General features: G+C 39.4%; 1 protein-coding gene across 2 annotated transcripts in view; it reads right to left on the reverse strand.

Annotated features, from left to right (window-relative positions):
- The window catches only part of BCAT1 (branched chain amino acid transaminase 1), a 58,632-nt gene that overhangs the window by 35,502 nt on the left and 2,933 nt on the right, over positions 1-20,197 (reverse strand). For both annotated transcript variants that reach the window (XM_085049160.1, XM_085049161.1), the window contains exon 2: positions 7,940-8,011. In XM_085049160.1, coding sequence (XP_084905286.1) covers positions 7,940-8,011 — 72 coding nt within the window. The remainder of the gene's footprint in view (positions 1-7,939; positions 8,012-20,197) is intronic.

The raw sequence follows: 20,197 nt of genomic DNA on the forward strand, positions 1-20,197 counted from the left end.
ACATGTGTCAAAAGACACGTTTTTAAAGTTGAGGAAGAGGCTGGAATGTGGTTCCTACAGATCCTAAGAAGACCTTCCACCTGATATTAAGGAAATCTTAAAAAAAGCATCTACTTGATTTTAGTGGGGTCTACCTCCTCTACTCCAACTATTTGTATTTTCAGATCTACAAAAAACAGTCACTTAGTATCTCTTCTGTCAAAAAATTCTGTAGAACACTTCAAATATGATTCTCTCGATATAATTCAAACCACCAAGATGCTGATGAGACTATTAAACATTGGAATAAAAACCAGACACACTTAGTGCATTTTGGTCCTATAAATCACTTCTGTTTGGTAACAACTATTCATATCAACTAAGTGGGGTGATCAGGAAGTGTGAGCAAGCTTTAATGCAGTCATTGCACTGCTGTGACAAACACACTGCTGCAGCTCACTGTTACTTTTAGACAAGTCAGCTCTATAAAAACCCTCTTTGGCCATGCAACTGCACTTCATGTCTGCAGTGCAGGTACACCTGGGCTTTAGATTAGAAAGAAGCAATTCTATTTAGGGAAACACAGACTGCAATTCTGTAATAGCAGAAAGTCCTCTCATACATTCATACACAAACGCTTCCATAAAAACAAAACTAGGACCATTCTTCACCAATGCACAACATTAGCTAATTACCTAATTCATATGATTCAGTATTAACCAAAGATCTGACAGCTTGGTTAATGCAATTCCTGATGCTGCCCTGCTCCTTGCCTCGCAACCACTGTATTTCTGCATTGTAGCATAAACACAATGTTCCATTTTTAGAAAGAGTTTGCCTGGGAGAAGGTTTGAGTCTAACACAAGCTGAGGGCTCACGCTGGCCTGTGACACAAGACTGGAATAGAGAGGTCTCTGACATTTCACCAATGACACATCTTTGCACAAAGATTTAAGACACTACTGTTTTCCTGGTTTGAGAAACCATAATTTCTATTTCACATGAAGCAATTGCAACAAAAAAATGAGATTTCTGCATCTAATCTCCTCTGAAAGAAGTAGACATGCCGAAGGAAGAAATTAATTGCAAACCTGAATTTCAGACAAACAAGTTGGAAGTATTTTGCCTAAGTAGCCTGGCCAGTCACAAACATGTTGTGTGGAATAGCCAAGAATAGAATCATAATCTCACATGTCCAAGTCCTGAGCAGTTGCAATTAAATCTTCTTACCCTGATTTTAATAAGCTTGCAGACGTGCAGGGAAGTGGATTCATGGAATGCAGGCATTCAAAACCTTTTGGAAATACAAAATGCTTTCATGGTACGGTCTCTATATTATACAGAGGTTATGGGAACCATTTCAAACACTCAGTTAACCACACCTGCCTCTTTCTCTGATTCCATCATTCCCTCACATGGGTAGACAGAAGGCAAACTTACAAATTGCCATGAAATTCAGTGTCTGATCTGCCACTGAAACAGTCTGCCATTTCATTGCATTCAGTACTTTCTTAGAAACAGGGACTAAATACAGGATTAACATAAACCTCTTCCAACACTCTAGGCTGTTAGTTCATGGAAAGTTAGGATATCATTTCAAAAGCAGGAAGGCCGAGAGAATCCTATGGAAAAAAACCAACCCAACTTAATTATCTTTCTAAATTGTAGCTTCTATTCAAGTGTGTTTAGCAAAGAAAACATTTACTATCAAAACTGGGGACATGATATCACAATGACATTAAAATTTAAGAAATCTTGGGAATAGGTATGGACACTGTGGATTTTCTAAGTTTTGGAGTCAGCTTATAAATTTACTTTGGGAATCACTGACTGGTGCTAAGCGTTGCACTTTAAAAGCAATTCTTTACGTTGGGAAAAATGAATCCAGAAAATAATACAAGCTAAATGCAATCTCCAAAATTCCAGTACAATTTCTGTGCTTTTATAGGCACCAACTACATCTTAAGCTCCTAGTGAAAAAAAATTACAAAGTATCGCTTTCTTGTGCTATAAATCAACTCAGCCAAACTGCCCCAGGCTGTTTTTTTAGCAGTTTCCTTTTATCTTGCTCAAAAGCTCATGTTATTTGCTGAAGACAATTAGCTTTATTTGCAAATCCTTCAGCTTCAGATAATGGGACGATCAGTTCCTCTACTACAGCTTACAAAATCTATTTGCTAAAAGCCTTCAACTATTTGAAGAACATTACCCACTTGAAGAGAAACATAGAACCACTTGCCATGAAGCTGAAACTGAAAGGAACTGCCACAGGTCCCAAATTCTTTATTAATAACTGGAATGAGAGCAGCACATGTGTGTCAGTCTGGTCCAGATATTCATAGTAATATTCAAAAGAGTTTGTGCCATGCCCACGTGGATGCAGAATACCACAGAAACCATTCAGCACTCTTTGTCCTGGAGGTTGTTTCCCTCTTAGCATGTAAAGATGAGGGAATGGATTTGACTGTACATCACCTGAAATAATTTTGCAGCACACACATACCTACTGGGAGGCATAATAAGGTGATATGGAGGCACAGTGATTTAACAATATTATTACTTGCCAATCTTTTTTTATTCAACACATCACAAAAAGCAAATAGTTTTATTACCATCGACAAAAAGATAAACAGATTCAGCTTATATCAAGATAAAATCAGAATGACGTTTTCTAAAGCAGTGCCCAGCCCACACATACTGAATACTGTTTGACAATAACAGAACTGGCCTCTAGCTTGGCATTTCTGATCTAACAGTGGCTACAGCTATGCACTTCCATGGAAGTGACACAGGGATGACCTACCTAATGGTAACTGACACAGTTTTAGCTTAAGTGGATCAGACTGGACACCAGGAAAACAAAAACTCTTGAACAGAGCAGCCCAGCATTGCATTCAGCAGCCAAAGCCACAGATGTCCTGCTCTGGTGCTGACCAGAGCCCCACTGTCAGTGGGAGAATGGACTGGATGGCCTAATGTTCTAAAACACAAAGCATTTGGAGATCCTTACTGTGGAGATCCTGTTACACACACACACAGATATCCAATTGGTTGTCTCTCTTTTACTGCTTCAAGACAGTTTATATAAGAGCAGATTTTCTATACACACATTCTGGGGAGCTACTGCTCATCACAGCACCAAAGTATCATTAAATTTCTATAATAAATCTTTCCCCATACAACTTTATAGAGGAGAAATGTTCTATCTCATCAAGAAAAATATAAAATGGGGTTTAATACAGAATTTTAAATGGCAATGCAGGGTATTCTTCCAATATCCCCACCTAACTCTCAAAATCCCTGAAGAATCCACAGCTGCAATATGCCAAAAAAGCCCCACTGGGTGCACATATGCTTTGGCAGGTAAATAATTTATTGATGTCAGTAGAAAATGTCAACGTGAGGACAAGCTGGGAAGCAAATACTATACATTTGAAAGTATATAAATCCTGTAAATTGCTTTATATTTGTTAGCCTTGTAGAAAATGTGGTAACTACACTGCATGTATTTCCTCACTCCAAAAATACTTTAGTGTTACCTTGATCCACATGCTCTGAGCATGTCAGTAACTTTACCTACTGCTCCTATAAAATGAAAACAGTACTTCCTGAACTTTTCAAGGAGCCTAACTTTCACCCTGTCACACTAATGTGCTAATGTGATACAGTCAATCAGTTTAGACTTTGAGGATGTTTCAAAAATTAGACTATTCTGTACTTTTTAACTTTGTTCTTTGCATTGGATGGGAAACCAAAAAGTTTGGTGAAGAAACAATTTTCATCTTCAAAAAAAAAGAAAGGACTAGAGAATTGTTTGGTTTTTATCACAGTCAGCAAACTTCTCACGTTTAAAATAATTTCCTAAAATGAAGCTTAAAACCATCTATTTTCTCAAAATGGATTGTTCCCTCTCCCAATCCCCAGAGTAAGGAATCCTATATCTCACTGCATTTGCCACAAATCATAGGCCTACTTAGTATAAAACTGGTTATGGCTGACAGTAATGTTAAACTTTCATTGGCAATCTCTAAATTTGAACCACAAATGCCTGCCCTGGAAAAAAATTTTCAGTTTCTTCTAGTGTAAAATATGCTACAGCTTTAGATTCTGTGGAAAAACTGTCAGAGATTTTGTTTGGGGTTTTTTGTAGGTTTATACCCTGAGAGTGGAAATAATCTTCATGTTCTATTTGTACAAACACTTAACACAGTGTCAGCTAATTTCCAGCTTGGCCTTTAAAACATTACAGCAATGCAAGAAACAAACAATAAACCATACATCACTGCAGAAAATTCAATATATCCACCACTCACCTGACTAGAGGTGAGATAGCTTCAAACTGGAGTTATTCTATTAGCACAGCACTGTGCTCAGTCTAGCAAGCCCAGGATGCCAACAGGGATCACCAGCTGGAGCACAGCACTGCGCTAACCTGCCTGTGCAGCTTCCAGGCTGCCACTGGCTCGGAGCCTGGAAGGTTGGGTCTGCCTGCAGAAAACTGTGGGAGCACTCACAGGCTTTTAGAGTAGCACCAGCAGCCATTCACACACAGAAGTCCCAGTTAAACAGCTCTCATTCTGCCACCACAGGTCTTTCACATCAGCAGCTCAATTCAGATCCACTTGTAAGCTACAGCTACTCTGTTTTGCTTTGGTGCAGCAGATTAGCCAGTATTCTCTAGGAATTCCCTAGAAAGTCTGCACCACTTTGACACACTAAATAGGCCGTTAAAAAGTAAAACGAAAGAACTGAACTTTGCACCACTAAGATGACAGTTCTTCCAGAGATTCAGATCACTGAAACTAAGAGAAACATAACAGGAGTAGGTAATACCTTTTTTAAGTGCTCCATGTATCAGTCTCAAAGGGAAAACTCATTTCAAGACAAAAGGCTACACACGAATAAAAACATTTTTCTGGATATGAGAGAAATAAAAGGCATCACAGATGCCTTTAGTTTCTTAACACAAAGTGTTAGGAATTCCAAGTCAGAGCTAATTCACACATTAAAGGAAACCAAATCAGAGTTACATATGGAAACAGACTGCTACATTCTCCAAGTAACATTTATTCTGTCTTGTGACAGCACAATAAGCAGAATGAATGCATTAAAGAAACTACCAGATTTTCAGTCATAAAAATTAAGTGCCTTAGACACAATTGTGTGCTATTTCATGGTATTATGGGATGCAAGTACAAGAACAAAACCAGATACGTGCATTTCTTGATTCAACTTTTCAAAAAACATTCAGTGGTACAAAGGATGACTGCACTTCCCATTACTGGTTTCACGTTCCCCTCACAGAGATCCAAGGCTGACAATAGGCAAAAAAGACAAGTTTTTAGGTTGCGGTCACAAACCACCATCAGATATTTAAATAAATATATTAATATGTGCATACAACAGTCTGAGGGAGGGAGGAAGATTTCACTCTCGTGGAAAGAGCATGGTAGATAAATCCTGGATATCTGACACTTTCTACAAAACAGGAAACTGTAGCATAGTCATTATTTCCTTCAATGTTTCCTAGCTGTTCCAAGATCACTGCCTACGTGTCAACTCTAAATGCCATACATTAAATGCCTTGTAAAACACAGACTGCCAGGATGAGATTTTTAACTGCAGAGTTGGGTCAAGTTAAGGCAGTTCAGTAGCAGTCAGGATGAAGGAAGTGCCTTTTCTGACCTGTTGCCTTTAGAAAAGTCCATGAGAATAGAGAACAGCAAGCAATCAGCAGAGGAGCTCACTGCCTGCCAGAAATTGTAGGTAACATTCAGTCCTTCCCTCCCAGTGTACAGGGACTTGCCAAGTCCACCTTTCAAAGTCAGACAGAAACTGCAGTAAAATTCCAAGCAGCTCACCCCACCTAAAAAGCACTGCACTCTAAAAAGAAATATCTTCAGAGGGCTAATCTGGCATTCAAATGTTGAGCATGACCCACTGCAAACAATATGTTTTATGTAAGCTTTAACCAAAACCATACCCTGTTTTCTACATTCCCACAATCCTGAATTGCTTAAGTTACTGGCACAAAATTGCAGCTTTCTTCAGTACAGTCAGCCTCATGGGTCAACTTGAGTCCTTTGAAATATTATTAGCTATAGTTTCTGAAATTGTAACCATAACTGTCTTCCACAAAAATGTTTGTGAAGTTCCCTAGAATGAATCCAGGCTATTTTATTTGTCATTTTCTGTTGCTGTTTTTGACTTCATTCGTGAAGCTTTTCTTCTTAATTTTACTGTGAAGTTAAAGAGGATGGAAATAATTATTATAATGCATGGTACCACAACCAAGACCTATTTTCTCACCTTGACTTTCATAGACACACCTCCCACAGTACAGTATTTTCTAGAAATCTCTATCCCCCTGGTGACTGCTAATCTTCAGAAACAGAGCCACAAGGCAGGAATGAAGTCTCACAAATTAGACTTCAGCCTGAGCCAGCTGCTTTCTCCTAGCATTATTCCCTTTATGACCATCTGTCCCACCTGCTAATGTGTTTTTCCCCTCACCCAGCCTCTCCACTACAATGATTTGCCATTCTGGCTGACATACAAGCATCAATGGAAAGGAATCTGGACTAAATCCAGCTTTGTGCCACCCAGTATTTAGAGCTTTGGTGAGGCACCTGCTTGACTTCTGGTAGAGTTAAACCTGCCTTAAGTCTGCTTTAGTTTATGCCAAGTTCACCCATGAGCCAAAGTCTGGGTCACTACCAGAGTTTGTTGTCACTCTGTCTTCCTTCTGGACTGCCTCAATGAGTGAAAGACACAGTTCAGCTGGGTTACACAAGAGTCTCCTCTCATAAAGCAATTCTTGTTTGCAAATACACCCGCATGCTCTGCTGAATGAATCAACTGAGATCTATCTATTTATTGAGGGGGAATTCACAAAACCCTGCACTCCAGACTTGTGAATTCTTGGGGTTTCAAAACTGGCTGCATGCCTGGTTTTGTCAGCATTTTTCAAATCAGACCTTCTGGCTGAAAAGTCATCCTGAATTTTCCTCCTTGGGCAGAATTGCCAGAGAGACACAACACAAAGAAATGAGGAAGAGAAGAACAGGGAAGGGCTGAGAATGAGGAAAGAGAAATTAAATGGCATGTTGCTACACGGTGAAACTCTTTAGTCATGGACTCTCAAGAATTCTTCGCTGTTTTCAATGACATCAACATCAGAATAAACCTTTTCAAAGAACCCAACATATTTAATACAGCATTAATTTTTCATATCTGTTAAAAGTCTGACAGCTGAAGGGGAAATAATTACTTTAGCACAGTTTAGAAGACTGCACAGCAGTGGCACTGCCCAAAAAAAATCAGGAAGAACACGACACTTACAAAGTGTATCAATGTAATTTCATCTCATGTACTGCTGACAACAGTCAGAAATAACAGGAAAGGAACTGCTGAAAAAACATGAGCTTTTCTGTGTACCACTTTTATATTTCTACAAAATATAGCAGAGGCTTTTTTAAAGACTGTACATCAGGGAACAAGAGAGAAAAAGAATTACAAATGTGTGACATAAGGAATAAAGGCAAAAGAAGTATAAAAGACGGGGGAAAAAAGGAAATTAGGACAGATGTGGAATTCAAAGGAGCACATGCTGACAGGCTCTGCACTTTCAATAGAAAATGGGAAGTTGACATCTGTATCCATACAGTGTTTAAAATGAGCTCTTAGTTACTAGCACTGCATTCAGGAAGGAGGCAGAGGAAAGGAATGGTGTCTTAACTGAGCTCATTTCTAATCATAAGATTAAAATAAAAAGAGAAGGATTCAATTTCATGTCAGTTCCTGGCAGCTGCGCAGCATTCCTTATTATCACAGCCCTGTTTGTTGTGGAGAGCTGACAATGTTCCAGAGCTGCAGTGCTTTAGAGTGCTTCTGAGATCCTTACCTCTGCAAGTTTGGCACCCAGTGGCAAAATCCTTTTCTGAAGACCATTCATACATACCTTGAAAGATTCAGTCATCTGCTTTCCTGTTTCTCCCGAACATCCTCCACCTGCACACTCACTCTGGCAGCCCTAGAAGAAATAAAACCACAGGAAATCAAATTCAGTGCACGTTGCAAGAAGAGTTAACACATAGTCAGTTCATTCATTTCAGGGAAAGAGTGGATGGAATCATCAGACTTTGTCATCAGTAAATATATTAGTAAGAACTTTGTGGTAGTTTCGTAGCACAACTTTCCATCTTCTGGGTTCTCAGCTTTAGTTCAGTTGCATTATTTTGTGCAACTGCATTTCAGGGCTATATATATATATAAATATGTACACACACACATATAACATCCTAGATTAGATTATCACTTCGAAGTGTGGAAGGTTAGGGACAACATCTAAGTCTTTCATTCAGAGCTGAATAAATAAATTGTGTTTTTACACAATTCCACCAGAGACAAGTTTCTCTACTAAAGTATCCACCTAACAGGTTTGGGTTTGCTTTTGCCTTTTCTCAGAGAAGGCTGAGTAGGCAGAATGGAAGATAAAAAGAAAGAGTTGGTTTTCTTAAATCCTTCATAAAAAAAAGATGGCAATAAGGAATGCATTATCTACAATGTTGAACTTCAGGCTTCTGCCAAGGAGCTAAGAGGGTGAAGAGAAACAAAAGGAGTGCTAGTTCCAGGCAGTATCTTCAGTGGGCCTTACATAGATCCCAGCCTTGCTACCAACAAAAGGTAAAAGGCAAACTCCCAGCCACAGATCTCACTTCCTCTCCCCCTTCCCCCACGGAGCCCCCCACATCCCTCCTGCTGACTTTTCTCAGCTTTTATGCTTCTGTTCCTCTTTTTTTCTAACCCTCTACAGCAAGACAAGCAATTGCAGCTACACGACCCTCCCTGTCCCCTGAAGGAGAACATTCCAAGGGAGATCATAAATCTCTTTATAATATCCCAATATGCTTTATCTTTCATTAAAAACATGTTTTATTTGCCTTAAAGGTTAGTGCTTTCTACTCCACAAAGACAAGACTTTGGCAGTGTGCACAGGCATTCCATGACAGACCCAAGCAGGACTGAAGTGTTACCCAAACCAAGGGACACTGGATAATAATAGGTCTTGTTTTCCCTGTCACTCTTCAAATACTTCCGAATTCACAGGTAAAATCCTAGAAAGCCTTCATGACACCATCAGTTTACAGTAGTGAAGTATCCTGCAGATGAATTGAGCCAACTGGTTTTTATGTGCACTGCAATGAATTAGGATAAAGAGCATGCTGGTTTACCAGCTAACAGGATGGGAACTGCCAGCCACGGAATGAGAGCATCTCAAGGAGCTCCAGCTCAATTGCTGGCTTTTGTCTAATATCCAGTATGCCAAGCTGGGTTTTCTGACAATAATTACTGGTGACAGCAAATACTGACAAGTACTCAACCATTATGTTTCAGTTTCTTCCTGTTGCTGCCGTATGAAGTCGCCCTAAAGCATGTGTTGGCATCAACACAGAGAGTACTGAAGCTGGATACAGTTTCATATTCTCTTTCATGATCTTTTTTAAAGATACCAAGATTGTATGTGAATTTCCAGTACAGACCACCTGCAGGAACAGCTCCTGGGGGCTCCATCATGTTGCCCTTCAGGTCAAGATTACCACTGAACTCACTGAAGTCAACAGCCCAATCTTTGGGCCTTTGCCATGGGGCCAATCCTGTTCTCCATGAAGTCATTATTTTTTACGGATTTAACTCACATTTAAAGCAAGTAGCTAACTGTCTTTGTTAACCACACTGAGATTAAACTGAGTTAATCCCTCGGCACTAGAGAGAAATACCCCAATTACTTTCTAATTGATGGAGTCATATTTTAATGGCTCTATGGCTTATAAATCTGAAGCATGTTGCTAAATGCAATAGGGAAAATTGCTCCCTGGTTTAGTGCCAACATTGCCAAGGGAGACCTGCCAAGCATAAATTTACCCTTTGTGCTTAATAGCATGGTAGATTTAAAACTGCATCCATTAAAACACTGATGTTATCCTAAAGATACATTTGAGCCACTGGGTCAATATCTTCTCAAAAAGTCATTCAAGATTGTCTCAAATTGCTGTGCAATTACACAAGCGTGACATTTATTTCCTGTGTTGTGCTGTAGAGATATCAATGTTTTCTCTGTGGTATACGTAACTGCTTTTTCTGAGTTGGAAACAACACAGTATTTCAAAGCTTTCCTACAAAAATATTGAAAGCACACATTGATTTTAACATTACTGTAAAGCCTATATGAGAAAAAAAAGTGTGAAGTCTTACACTAGATTAAACTTGGTTAAAAAACGGGGTTTGTATGTAATTTTATCACTGTGAAACACTACTGAAATAAAGACCTGGTGAGTAGTCATTCTGTCTCGAGAAGATCTCAATGCTAAAATGACCACTGCAAATCCTTTAGCATTGACAGAAGTAATCACACTACACTCAGCTGGATAACAGTGCTCCCTCACATTAGCACTTGGTTCCAATCTAACTCTTACACAAGGCAGAGGTAAAGCCATGGGTGGGTATTTGTGTATGTAACACCTACTGGCACTTCTGGCAAATTTTAGGCTTAATAATTATCACCTGCACTTCTGCTAGAGCTTTCCAAACCTGGACATTCAACTCCTGCACTTGGTCCTCAGGCTGCCTTACACATACATATCTTCAACATCTCTTAGCATCATGATGCTGCAGTCAATGCCCTCCCTACTGTCTTTGGCACACCTTCTGTACTCCTATGCAGTCAGATCATTCATCCTTCTGCTACAAAAATAGGTCCATCTCCTCTCTAACCTCCCCAGGCTTCTAGAGTGCATGAGTGTGCCTTAGCTTTTCCTCTGCCTGAACACTTGGTAGCTTTTAAGACACTCAGCAGAAGCATTGGCATTGCTGTTCTCGTTTGGGACTACCTGTTCTATGAACTGCAATTCCATCAAGTGCTTTGCCAAACTGCTGTGCTTGGGGTTTAGCCACTCCATTATCTCATTGGCTCATCTGCAGCTATGAAACAGGAACTGAAGACTACCAGAAACTTCACCGCTGTGAACTTCAGGTGCAAGCTGCATTTCTTAAACCTATAGTGTATGAGATCATTTATTAAAAGAAAAAAAGAAAGTCACCTGTTCTCAAAAAATTTTGAAGTTGCCTTTATATGCCATGCACTTTGTCACTCTTTCTCAAAGAAAGCTAATTCTTTAATCAGTGTTGTTTGTGTTCACTTGATTTTCCCTGTTGTTCGGTAGCTCTTCTCACCACCAGGGAATAGAAAACTTTCCCTAGCTGAAGGCAAGAGTATAGAACTAAATTGGAAACATTGTCTACAGAGCTCACAATTTCAGCCAGGAAATCATATTGGCTGCTTTTCAAAACAACTCAAGATCTGCAGCTTCACCAAATCCTTAGTCACCTGTTTTGGTTTCACCAGTCATGTTCATCAAGTCCCCACAGAGAGCTCTGATGTCTCCACTCTGAGGCAGAATTTCATCAACAGCACAAATGCCCTGGTAGAGTACAACCAGTGACAGGGAACATCTGAAAACCTAATTTCATACCCACAAAAGAATGGCAGACAGTCCTTTTTTGGGCAAGTACTGGCTATTCATGGAGGACAAGAACGTAAAGAAACCAAATAAGCCACAGATACACCGCAATGACTGCACATAGTTCCTCCTACAAAAGCAACCCCATCTCCTGCTATAAACACCATCCCATCTTGTAGCACTCATCAGGCCCAGACAAGATGGATCAGGAATTTCTTCTCAGTCAGAAGTCACATGAAAGACAGTTTTCAAAGAAGAAAGTTCTTTCTGAGACATTTCTCCAAGCTAAAACAGTGTCTTACTGCTTTTTCCCCATGCTTGCTTCTGGCTACTAAGTGTCTAAGAAATATTTCATGCTCTAATTTGCACTGGAAGGATAATGAAATTAGAACACTTGCCAGATTGTAGGAATACAGCAGATCAATAAATCCAATATATGACTCGCTCTGGTACTGCCTACAGGCAAGCCAAATGAGGTGGGTGATGACAGGTACTTTGTCACTCACAGCCATACAAATCAGGGGCCTTTCTGCCCCAGGTGTAAAATAGAATCCAATGTGCACAAGTGCCATATATTCCATGTATTGCTACAGTCAGATAAAAACACTTCCACGACTTCAAAACAGCTTTTATCTGTCCTTAGGAAATGTTAATACAACTTGGCAGCCACACCACATAAAATTTGCAGAAAAAAGCCCAGTAATAATATTCACAGGCTAAAAAAAAAACCAAACAAAAAAAAAAAAAAAAAAAAAAAACCCACATGTGGCTCTCAGACAGAGAGACATTGCTGAAGGGCCAAGTCATATAATATTATTTTTAATATCAACTAAAAAATATTTATTTAATGACATTTGTGAAAGATTTCCAGACTTTAAGAAGCTCATTTATGGAATCCAACAGCCAGGCATGTTTATCTCAGCTCTCATAGGAGTAGGTGCATGACATAAAAATCATTTTAATCCTGCCTTTATATTAGAGATACGTGAACATACCTGTGCTACCATGCAAGTGTCACCAAGTACATTTGTTGGCCTGGGTCATTTACACAATTTATAGTGCTGATTTCTGCACTTCCAATACATTTTTTAAGACTGCTGCTCCTGACATAGATCTTCCCTGATGCCTTGTCAGCTTGGCATCATCACCTTACTGTGGCTGCTTGTTCAGCCTTGGGCTGGCACTAATGTTGGTTAAACAGAGGCTGTGCAGTGACAGCATACAACAAAGAAAAACACACGGCAGCTAGTGTAGCAGAAGAAGAAAGCTTCCACGCTATTTAATCATAATTTTGCCTCACAATGAAGGCATCAGAGCTTAGAACATACAAGAGATTCTATGTCCAAGAAAGCCGCAGTGCATAAAATAAGGGTGAATTGAAATAGATTGTAATTAAATTAGTCCAAAAGACTGTGCAGGCACTTATCCCTGACTTGAGCAGTTTATTTGCTTTAATTTAAAGCAGTTTAATTAGTTTGACTAAAACTGAAATATGTTCCCTTTAAAACAAGCATTACTGTTTTTATTACGCTTAAATAAATGACAATTCAGACTATATGAGCACAACTTATTGCTTAGAAAAGTCTTAAAACAGAGAACATCAAGAAGTGGAAATATTCAGCTAGTCCATCCAAGACTCACATTTAGTAACATTTACAGCTATATTACAACTATAAAAGCATACAAAGTTGGTTTCATGAGATCAAATAAATGCAGAACAATGTTTGCAAATCAAAGCCATTGCAGGCAGCACTCTGGTGAAAAACCTCTTAGAGAACTAATGCTAATTTTTTGACTCAGTACTTAAATTAATATTTGAGTAGGTTCAGTAATGCATAAACTGATGTACAAGAAAGCTGAGAACAGGTGTACTCAGTTCACCTGAAAGGCAGCAAGTGAAGAACTACTAGGCAAAGTGAAGAACTACTTCTGAAGTCCAAAAAGTACGTGTACTTGACAAGGTTCTTGAATTATCAAGAACCCTAAAAGAAGAAAGACATCAGCAGAAACAGAAAACAAATTACTTTGTAGAAACTAACCCTAAGGAGAACCTGACCAGGATCAATTCAGCTTCAGGCTAAATTTATTTTGTCAGATATTTCAGAAAAATTTGCAACATGAACTATGAAGTACAACAATACAACATGGAGTCTAAAATGTGATCTTTCCCAACTGAAAAACACAGAAAGCCTCCCACCAGTCCCATCCAATACAGGGCACAAAGCTGTAATCTCTGCGTGGTGCCCCTTTATTCAATAGTCAGTTTTGTCTTAATACATTTCCTGCACATCCACACCATTCCCCTTCCCATTTTCTTCACAGAAATAAGCAAGTACTCCAAAGAAATCCTCTTCACAAATGACCTCCAAGTGCAGTGTGCTTTAACCTCGATTTCTAAGCCCACTGCTCACACTGTTCTTGATTGTTTTCCTTCTCATGACCCTCCTGTGCTCTGTCACTCCCCAGTGCCATTTCCTCTGTCTTCACACTTTACTGACTCTTCCCTTCTGATTTGGGAAAACAGCCTCATACAATGAGGGGAAGAGGCAGATGACCTAATGGAGCTCTTCCATCTCTAACTCCTATGAACAGTGCCTCTAAGTGATTCTTTTGTTGGTTTGTTTGTCTGTTCTAGCATTAATTAGGTTTTTAACAAGTGCATTGTTTGCTAGAATGGCATGAAGGAAAACATGTTAAAGCAACCAGCTGGATCTAGCTGACCTATAAATTCATCTGCCTGTTTTCTAACTAGACAGTGTCTCATGGCTATTCAATATAGTGATTGCTCAAACAAAATAAATGAAAATTCCGAAAGGTACCACAGTTTTATTGTGTTTAGGCACTGTTCTCTTCGATATGAGATCTTTTGTATCAAACTGGCCATGAGAAAGGGTATAAAATGCTATTATATCCTTTCCCCTGGCACTGTAACAGGGCTTTGCTCTTTATCACAAGCTTGTGTTGATTACGTTTTCTCTAACATTTCTCTTTGCTCATGTATTCTATAATGCCAGGTACTAAATTAGCATTTTAAGATTTTATAGTAAAATTAGCAGGATGCATTTTTAGCTTCACTGTTATACCAGCAAAAATGAGCCTAAGCACAATAAAAATTAATCTGATTTTTTTCCTTGAAGATTCAGTCACAGCGATTATATTTTTTATTCTGAAACAGCTGTACAGATAAATGACACATCTGATTTGAAGATGCATAAAACACAGCTTACAATTTATTTGTGAAATTGCTTGATGGTGGAAACTCCCCACAGATCCTGCAGCTGATGACCAAGGCAATTGGCCTGATACAATTACCAAATGAAAATATAAATAACATGAAGGCATAGAGAACAGAAACAAATCAAATCACTGTCTGAAGAGTTACTGAGGGCATAGAACTGGAAGCAGACAATTTAGTGAGGGAGACCTAAGCTTCTGCAGTTTGCAAATAAACCACTGTAGACTCCTGGGGGAAATAAATCCAACCAAACCACAGCAGAGACAGTGAAGGATTCCAAAATGAGAACTGACATGCTCAAAGAAAAAAGCTAGCAGACAAAAACCTGTTTTTAAGGACACATTCCTGTTCACAAGCTCCCTCAGAGCTACACCAAACCAGGAGAAGCATGAGGTCAGCCTGAATCACTGGCCTGTATAAGGGGTCATTTGTAGCTATTCTCAGAGTGCTCAGACCGTGTCCCATTTAAGTCCATTTTGCACTGGAATAAAGGTTTACATAAGACACTGAGTAAAGACGAATGACACCCTGAAAATAAAAGCTCTGTGGAGGAAAAAACACAGAACAGCTTTTGGAGGAAGAAGGAGTTACTTTTTTCACTGTAAGTCCTGTGCACCATGCCACCAGAGATCATAAAACTGTAAATTACACAGCTGGCTTTCAAATAGCACCAAGTACAATAAAACATTATGCAAGTGCACATGTGGTTGCTGGTGTGTAAAGGGCCAACATAGGCTGGCTTGATACCTGGTAACTTTGCTTGGCCTATTTAATCATCACCCATTATCAAATACCACTGCTGAAAAGCACAAGAAGCACGACTTTCTGCAGTGTGTTGGCTATTAGTGGTGTTATTCCCTGTGCCCTGTTTCCCAAGAGGCTGGTATGTCTGAGAAGCATCCAAAAGATGATGTAGATAAAGCATGGCAGCAGCTATCTAACCAGGGGATCTGCACAAGTCTGCAGGTACACTGTGCTCCACCAGTCAGAGAAGTGCTCCTTGGAAATCTGTTTCTCTGCTGTGTTGGTCTTCTCAAATGGCTGAGCAAAGCCCCATTTCTTTGCTTACAGGCACAGCCAGGTACATGCAGATACGGGTTCTGCCTGGACCTTTGGCCACAACGCTGCAGAAGGACCCTGACTCAAACTTTCAGGGCTCACAGCAATCTAGTAGGTCTTTTTAAGAGTTGCATTGAAGTCATCCAATAGCTCTTAAAACAGATCATGCAAGGCAGGATAGGGAAAAAAAAAACAACAAAAAACCAGAAGGACAGCAAGCTTTCCAGAAATATTGCAAATAATATGTTCTCATGGATTCTGATGGTGGGCTGGAACTGTTTGCTCCCAATAAAGAACCAAGACCTTCTTTATTTATAAGCTTTAAAGGAGTCTTCCCATTGCAATACCTGGAAGCCTGGCTCTACAGTCACAACACCTAGGTGAAAGAAGGCAGAAATATGCATCTCTTCTACAAAGAGGAAACTGAGGCATGGATTGTCCCACTGGCACACTTCACCCTGGTTGGCAGCTGCTTCAGGGAATTCACTGGGAGGTGACAGATGCCAGAACAGGGTGTGCACAGCTCTCCAGGAACTAAAACGTATCAAATCCACTACAATTCTTCTCATGGAAGACAAACAGGTGTAAATGACTGATATACAGTGAGTTTGGCTGTTCACTACCCACAGCTATGGCCTATTCAAGGTTCTTGCCTAACAGCACACAGGTGATGCCTGCAGAACACCTGCCTATACTAGCTCCAGTGGGTTTTAAGCCTGGCATCATTGGTTTGAAGTAATGGGAGACCTCTGGTCTGGGTTATACCCCTGTGACCTGTGTTTTGCTGTGTGTTCAAACACTGCCCTGATTTGTTTCAACTGGACACAGTTCAAAAAAGCAGAAAGGAAATTAGAGCTTTCCTCTTGATGTAAAGGGCACTAGGGGCAGAGCTAACCCAAAGGAAAAATCCTTGGGACCTATTTGAGGACAGCATTGACAATAATGTTCTTGTTCCAGTAACAACAAAAATAAAACAATCTATTTACATAATAGATGCCCAGAATATTCTCAGCACTTCCTTGCTTAACAGCCCTATGAGTTGGAGAGGGTGTAACAAAAGGTAATCAGCATTATCCACTACACCAAGCAAATATAAATCATCCCATGGAAGCTTACTAACAAGGCAGGAAAAGCAGGGCACAACTACAGTGTCACTGCAGTGTGACACATGTACTCCCTTGAATGTGGTACAACAACAAGATAACGCCCAGAAGAAGCTGCTTTTCTTGATGTCTGCTCAAAAGAAGCAAAATATTTCAAACTAGTGACAAAACCAGATATCCCCCTACTTAACATATACTCAACTGTGTAACAACTCTAAGACAGGGAAAAATAATGGATTATAACCCTCCAAACTTTTGGAGCTGAGTAAAATTTACCCTACATGTCCTTTCTAAATAATGTGAGCAAGTCCTTTGTCTGAAATCCCCTATCATTTGTTGACAGTGCCCAGAACAAACTGGATGCTGACCAGGGAATCTGAGAGCAAAATATCACTCAGCACATTAACAGTGGCCTTGGAAAAGCGTGGTCACGGATGAGGTATTTGTAGAGGTGTCAGCATTAAGCATGCATGAAGTACACAAAGCAAAGAGAGGACCTTTGCCCAAATTATAGCATGGTAAAAGCTGTAGCAAACATAAATCAGGAGTGATGCAGTCTCTGCTAGAGAAATGACAGCTTTGAAATGGTAAGAAATGGCACTGGTAATGAAGATAATAAACAGGCTATGACAAGCAATGTAGGCTTGTCCTCCTACAATTCAACATCTGTATCAACGATCAAACAACCCTGCTCTGCTCCACAAATCTAAATTGACAAATTACTCGTTTATAACAGCCCCACGAAGCCAGGGTTTTGTTAGGCTCCAATCTACATGAATATCAAGGTTTTTAGCATTTCTGAGTCTAAGAAGCTAATCTTGAGCACCCTAAAACAGTTTAGAATTGCATCTGATTTGTCCACCTCTGAAATCCAGTTCACTTGGAAACAGCAGAACAGAACATTCATTTTATACATATGCTCTAATAAATATTTTGCCCAATTAACATGATGAAAACATTGCTGACTACAGCACAACATCTTAATAGAAAACCAAAAAGGAAACAATTGTAAATGCTAGACTTTTAGCTCAGTGAACAACCAGAAAGGAACGCTGTTACTGAATTTCTATCTTCAGGTGTTGAGAAGAGAATCAAACTGTAAATGCCAAAAATGGTCTTGGAACAAGTGTTGAAAGATAAAGCATAATATTAAAAATATTGAAAAACACTGATTATGTACTCCTGATGGATAAACACCTCAAATGCATGAGCATGTGAATACAGTTCTGGGGTTCTTTCTGCATGCACATACACATGCAGCTGTACAGCTGTGGCAAAACTCTGCCTGTGTAGCCACTACATGTAATAACACCCTGTGCTAAAACTATTACTTCATGCTTATTTGTTTTTTCTAGCTTTTACTCTCTATATTTCAGGCATTACTTACTAGCCATTAGGAAGGGGTTTGTCAAGTTTTAAGCAGGTATTACCACAGGGCAGAATTCAGGACTGTGATGTTGATAATTGGATAATAAATCTTGATGTTCTGTTCTCAAAAAATAATTGTGGTACTCCTGAACTACAAATCTATAAAGATAGTTTACAAAAAACAAACTGTAAACTATAGAGCCTATTAAAAAAAAAAAAAACCAAAAAACTTATGCTTTTTCTTCATGCAGGATCAAAAACTTAGCCTCTCCACCTGCTTCCTCAAACCTTAAAATCAGGGAAGTAAAACCTGCATCATGCATCTGGTAAGAAACTTACTTAGCAACTGGCCTGCCAATATTAACTTCATAGGAAGTGTTAACACTTGAGGTTTCCTCCCCATATCCTTTCCATTCAGAATTTCCTTTATTTTAATGGAGGTTGAGAAACTCTATACATCAAAAGAAATTATATTGTTACTGCTGATTTTAGGTAGACTTTTAATTAATTTTTAATTTTCCAGCTTAACCTCGTCTGTTAAGCTTGTGGACTTCCACAAGATAATAAAGAAAATAATACTACTATAATAACATGTTAAAGAATACACCTTCTGCAAAGAAATCTGCCTACAGTGGTGGCTTTAAACACCACCTTGCACAGATTTTTTCGTGCAGTTAAAAGCCAAGCAGTCAGGGCTCTGGACAAATACATGTTGGTCCACACCACTGGGTGTGTCAAAAACTAAGACTGGATTTAAAAAAAAAAAAAAAATTAGTTTGTGAGCTTTTTATCAGGACCATAGGAAAATGCAGGCTGGAAGGGACCTCAGGATGTCTTTAATTCAACCTCACGCTCAAAGCAGGGTCAGCTCTAAGCTCAGACCACGCTTTAAGGCTTGGTCCAGCTGGGTCTCAAGAGCTCCCAAGGATGCAGACTGCACAGTGCCTCTTGGTAACCCACTTCCCAGAAGTCCTTGTGGAGAGAACTTTTTCCTTATACGCCATCTGAACCTTTTTTGTTTCAGTTTATGCCATTGTCTCTTGTCCTCCTGCCATACAGCACTGCTGAGCCTGGCCCCACCTCCATCATTTTCCTCTAGATTGCAGCAGGATGCTATTACACTGTCCCAGAGCTTTCTCCAGACTGAATATACTCTGTTCCTTCAAACTCTCAGTGTCAGAGGTTTAAAATACTTCATTCTCAGTATGGCTAATGCAAATTCAAACATTTATTACAGAAGTGATGACCCTTAAGACAACAGTCTAAACAAAATTAAACAAGTGGATGTGACTTGTTGGCAGTGATGTCTCTGAATCACTGGAAATCTCAGTGGAAATTAATACAATCAGAACTTTTTGGAATTAAACCCTATTTGTATACCAGGAAAAACAACTTTCTGTGCTTACTAGGAATGTTTTTGTCAATATGGTGTGTGAAAAGCTCTGCTAGGCAAACTGAATTAGCAGTAGCTGTGTACCTGCTGAGAAGTTATATGCTGCCCTTCACTGATGCTTCAGGTATACTCTAAAATAAAATTGGAATACAGTGGAGACCTCAAGGGAACAAGTAAATGCGTAACTCCCCTGGAATGGTATTATGACATTAGTTTGCAAAACTAGTAATAAACTATGGGCCAAGATGCAAGGAAAACCAGATGGATACAACTTCTCGATCATTTTAAAGATAGTTTCAACTTTCCTTATGTTAACTTTTGGATCCTGTGATGCACACACCAAAGGGCAACATCATGCCTTTCCATCAGCATAACACTGGATTGTCCTCTGCAACAGCATATGGTAATATTTCCTAAATTACCCTTCTGCAACAGCTGCTCTATCTTATGAGGCAATATTACCTTTTAATGTATAAAGCCATAAAGTAATGAAGCTGTTTCCAAGGTAAATGGGACCACCCATTCACTTCATCTGATGTTA

Source organism: Lichenostomus cassidix, chromosome 1Aa, assembly GCF_008360975.1.
Source record: "Lichenostomus cassidix isolate B80296 chromosome 1Aa, HeHo_3.0, whole genome shotgun sequence".
NCBI classification, from domain to species: Eukaryota; Metazoa; Chordata; class Aves; order Passeriformes; family Meliphagidae; genus Lichenostomus; species Lichenostomus cassidix.